Genomic DNA, 4,471 nt, shown 5'->3' on the forward strand with positions numbered 1-4,471 from the left:
GTAATGATAGATTCGGTTTGCTAGTATTCTGTTGAAGATCCTGCATCTATGGTCACCTGTTATATTGGCATGACATTTTCTTTTTTTGTGATATCTTTTTCTGGTTTTGGTATCAGGGTGATTGTGGTCGCATAGAATAAGATTGGGAGTGTTCCTTCCTCTGCAATATGTTTGGAATAGTTTCAGAAGGATAGTTGTTAACTCATCTCTCAATGTTTGATAGAATTCACCTGTGAAGCCAACAGGTCCTGGACTTTTGTTTTTTGGAAGTTTTTATTTCTTAATTTTATTTATTTATTTATTTATTTATTGCACTCATAGTTCTTTATTTGTTGATTCATTTATTGTTCCCCCCCATTAGAAGGTAACCTCAGTGAAGGCAGGATGTTGTCTGTCTTGCTGACTGTATTTTCAAAGTCTATGACAGTGCCTGTAGTAGGGGTGTATAGGCGTTTAATGAGTGAACAATAAGTGGGGTCTCTCTATCAGTCTGAATAATTTAGATGATTATGTTGGTATCATTAGTCATGATTATGTATACACCCAAGATACATTTTTACTATTTACTTTGCAACTTCTGGTAACAGTTTCCATCAATCTAATTTATATTCCTCCCAATCATCTCCCTCCCTTGCACAAATTTACTGACTCTACAGTGTGTGCATCAAAAAACAATATTGTTTTATTACTACCAACAGGAGTGGCCTGCATGGGGCGGTGGGTGCACTGGGCTCAGGGTATGTGTGGTCTATGAGGGGTAGATGATAATTGGGAGGCTGAAGAAAAGGGAGTGGAGCTGGAGGCCAGGCCCAAAGGCTCCTCCGATTTACTTCTGGGAAGAGCTAGACTTAATAAAGGAGTCATGGCAAGCTAGAGTGAGGCCGCCAATAAGATTAAGAAATTCTTGGAAATCTAGCTGTACATCAGAGTCGAGGTCCAGCTTCTTCATCATGTGGTCAAGGACACCAAGGTCCTTCTTGTTCTTTGTGAAGGCACCCAGCTCTGTATTCATGAAGATAAGTAACTCGGCCTTGGAGAGTTTGCTGTTGTTACCGTCCCTTCCAGCATGCTTTTGGAAAAGAGCAATCAGAGACTCGATGCAGCGTTCAGTCTCTGTAGGGCTGGATATTTTTGCCATGTTTGGAGAGGAGCAAAGCACAGGGCTGCAAGCGAGGAGCAGCGAGGTGAGCACTCTTGGAAGTTTTTCAATCCCAGTTTCAATTTTAGTGCTTGTGATTGGTCTGTTTTTATTTTTTTCCTGGTTCAGTCTTGGGAGATTGTACATTTCTAAGAGTTTGTCTGTTTATCTAGGTTGTCCATTTTATTGGCCTACATTTGCTTGTAGCAGTCTTTAACAATCCTTTGGATTTTTGTGGTGTCCCTTGTAAGTTCTCCTTTTTCATTTCTAATTTTATTGATTTGAACCCTCTCCCTTTTTTTCTTGTGGAGTCTGACTAAAGCTTTGTCAGTTTTATTTATCTTTTCAAAGAACCATCTTTTAGTTTCATTATCTTTGCTATTGTTTTCTTCATCTCTATTTTATTTCTGCTCTAATCTTTATGATTTCTTTCCTTCTACTAACTTTGTGAGGAATTTTTTTTTCTTTCTCTAATTGCTTTAGGTGTAAGGTTAGGCTGTTCATTTGAGATTTTGGATGTAGGGTATCTTTTTTGGTAGGGTCTAGCATTTTCCTGTAGATAGTAGTTCAGTAGTTAGTTGTGATTGTGGTGTTTCTTTAAGGGTTGAGCCCATGTCCTTCTACTCTGCCATCCTCTCTCCACCAGTGATCTCATGTTATTTTGATTATTGTAGCTTTGTAGTATAGTCTGAAGTCAGCAAGGGTGAGTATTTCTTGCTTTGTTCTTTTTTCTCAAGATTGCTTTGATAATTGAGGTCTATTGTGATTCCATATAAATTTTAGGATTATTTGTTCTACTTCTTTAAAAAGTGACATAGGTATTTTGAAAGGGATTGCATTAAATCTGCAGATTGCCCTATGTATTATGGATATTTTAACAATATAATTTCCTCATATCCATGACTAAGGGATATCTTTACATTTCTTTGTGTCAGCTTTAATTTCCTTCATCAATATTTTAAACTTTTTCACAGTATAAGTCTTTTACTCTCTTGGGTGTGCTTAATCCTAAGTTTATCAATGTTATTTTAAAAGGGACTTTTTTCTTGCTTTCTTTCTCTTTGTGATAGTTCATTATTAGTGTATAGAAAAACAACAGATATATGTATATCAATCCTGTATCCTGTAACTTTAGGGAATTCATTTATTAGTTTTGTTTGTATGTGGAGACTTTATCCACATATAGTATCATGTGATATGCAAATAGTGAGTTTTACTTTTTCCCTTACAATTTGGATGCTTTCATTTCTTTTACTTCTCTGATTGCTGTGGCTAGGCCTTCCACTGTAATGTTAAATATAAATGGTGAGAGAGGGCATCCTTCTCTTATTGCTGATTTTATAGGAAAGTCTTCCATCTCTTCACTCTTGAGTATGATGTTAGCTGTGGGTTAGTCATAAATGACCTTTATTATGTTGAGGTATGTTCCCTGTACAACAAATTTCATGAGCATTTTTATGATGGATAGATGTTCAATTTTGTCAAATGCCTTTTTTGCATTGATTGAGTTTATCATGTTATTTTTATCCTTCTTTTTTTAATGTGTTGTTTCTCACTGATTGATTTGTGGCTATTGAACCATCTTACAACCCTGGAATAAATCCCACTTGATCATAGTGTATGACCCGTTTTTTATATTGTTGAATTCGGTTTGCTAATATTTCGTCAAGGAGTTTTGCATCTCTATCCATCAGAAATATTGCACTGTAAGTTTATTTTTTTGTAGTATCTTTTTATCTGGTTTTGGTATGAGGGTAATGTTGGCCTCGTAGAATGAAGTTGGGAGTGTTCAATCCTCTTCAACTTTTTGGAATATTTTGAGAAAGATACATATTAGGTTTTCTGTATATATTTGCTAGACCTCCCCTGTGAAATGGACTGGTCCTGGGTTTTGTTTGTTGGGAGTTTTTTAAAATTACAAATTCAATTTCACTACTAGTGATTTGTCTCTTTAGATTACCTATTTCTTCCTGATTCAGTCTTAGAAGTTTGTATCTTTCTGGGCATTTACCCATTTCTTCTAGATTGTCCTGTTCGTTGGTATATAACTGTACAATTCTCCTATGATTTTCGGTATCTCTGTAATATCTGTTCTTATTTCTCCTCTTTTATTTCTATTCTGTTTATATGGGCTCTCTCTTTTTTTCCTAAAGAGCTTGGCTAATAATTTAAAAAGATACAGGCATCCCAATATTCATTTTATTTCTGCTCTAATCTTTATGATTTCTTTCCTTCTACTAACTTTGTGAGGAATTTTTTTTTTCTTTCTCTAATTGCTTTAGGTGTAAGGTTAGGCTGTTCATTTGAGATTTTGGATGTAAGGTATCTTTTTTGGTAGGGTCTAGCATTTTCCTGTAGATAGTAGTTCAGTAGTTAGTTGTGACTTATGGTTACCAAATGGAAAGGGGAGAGGGAAAAATTAGGAGTTAGTGATTAACGTATACACACTACTATATATAAAATATATGACCAACAAGGACCTACCCTACAGCACAGGTAACTATTTCATGTTTTGTAATAACCTACAAGGGAAAAGAATCTGAAAAAGAATATATATACATAACAGAATCACTTTGCTTTATCATAAAACAATATTGTAAATCAACTATACTTCAATTAAAAAAACAGCTCTTGGTTTCCCTGATTTTTCTATTGTTTTTTGATTTCTGTATTGTTTAATTCCTCTCTGATTTTTTTATACCTATTTATAATGTTATTTACATAGCAACCTGTTCATCATAATAACTGATGTAAAAATGCAATATTTAAAATCAAATGGGCCATAATCTCACTACCTACATATAACTACTTTTATTTTTTTAATTTTTAAATTATTATTTTTTAACATCTTTATTGGAGTATAAGTGCTTTACAATGGTGTGTTAGTTTCTGCTTTATAACAAAGTGAATCAGTTATACATAAACATATGTCCCCATATCGCTTCCCTCTTGCATTTCCCTCCCTCCCACCCTCCCTATCCCACCCATCTAGGTGGTCACAAAGCACGGAGATGATCTCCCTGTGCTATGCGGCTGCTTCCCACTAGTTATCTATTTTAAGTTTGGTAGTGTATATATGTCCATACCACTGTCTCACTTTGTCCCAGCTTACACTTCCCCCTACCCATATCCTTAAGTCCATTCCCTAGTAGGTCTGCAGCTTTATTCCCGTGTTGTCACTAGGTTCTTCATGACCATTTTTCCCCTTAGATTCCATATATATGTGTTAGCATATGGTATTTATTTTTCTCCTTCTGAATTATTTCACTCTGTATGACAGTCTCTAGGTCCATCCACCTCACTACAAATAACTCAGTTTCATTCTTTTTTATG

The 4,471-nt window shown here is 35.1% G+C and overlaps 1 protein-coding gene across 1 annotated transcript; it reads right to left on the minus strand.

Annotated features, from left to right (window-relative positions):
* Positions 1-775: 775 nt before the first annotated feature.
* LOC116747680 (protein S100-A11-like) lies at positions 776-1,179 on the minus strand. Its single transcript, XM_032620154.1, has one exon. It carries the CDS (start codon positions 1,136-1,138, stop codon positions 827-829), a length of 312 nt encoding a protein of 103 aa, XP_032476045.1. The 5' UTR covers positions 1,139-1,179; the 3' UTR covers positions 776-826.
* Positions 1,180-4,471: the final 3,292 nt, after the last annotated feature.

Source organism: Phocoena sinus, chromosome X (assembly GCF_008692025.1).
Source record: "Phocoena sinus isolate mPhoSin1 chromosome X, mPhoSin1.pri, whole genome shotgun sequence".
Taxonomy (NCBI): domain Eukaryota; kingdom Metazoa; phylum Chordata; class Mammalia; order Artiodactyla; family Phocoenidae; genus Phocoena; species Phocoena sinus.

Excerpts from the sequence above, each read along its gene's own strand:
- LOC116747680 (XM_032620154.1), bottom strand. The coding sequence starts at position 1,138 with ATGGCAAAAATATCCAGCCCTACAGAGACTGAACGCTGCATCGAGTCT.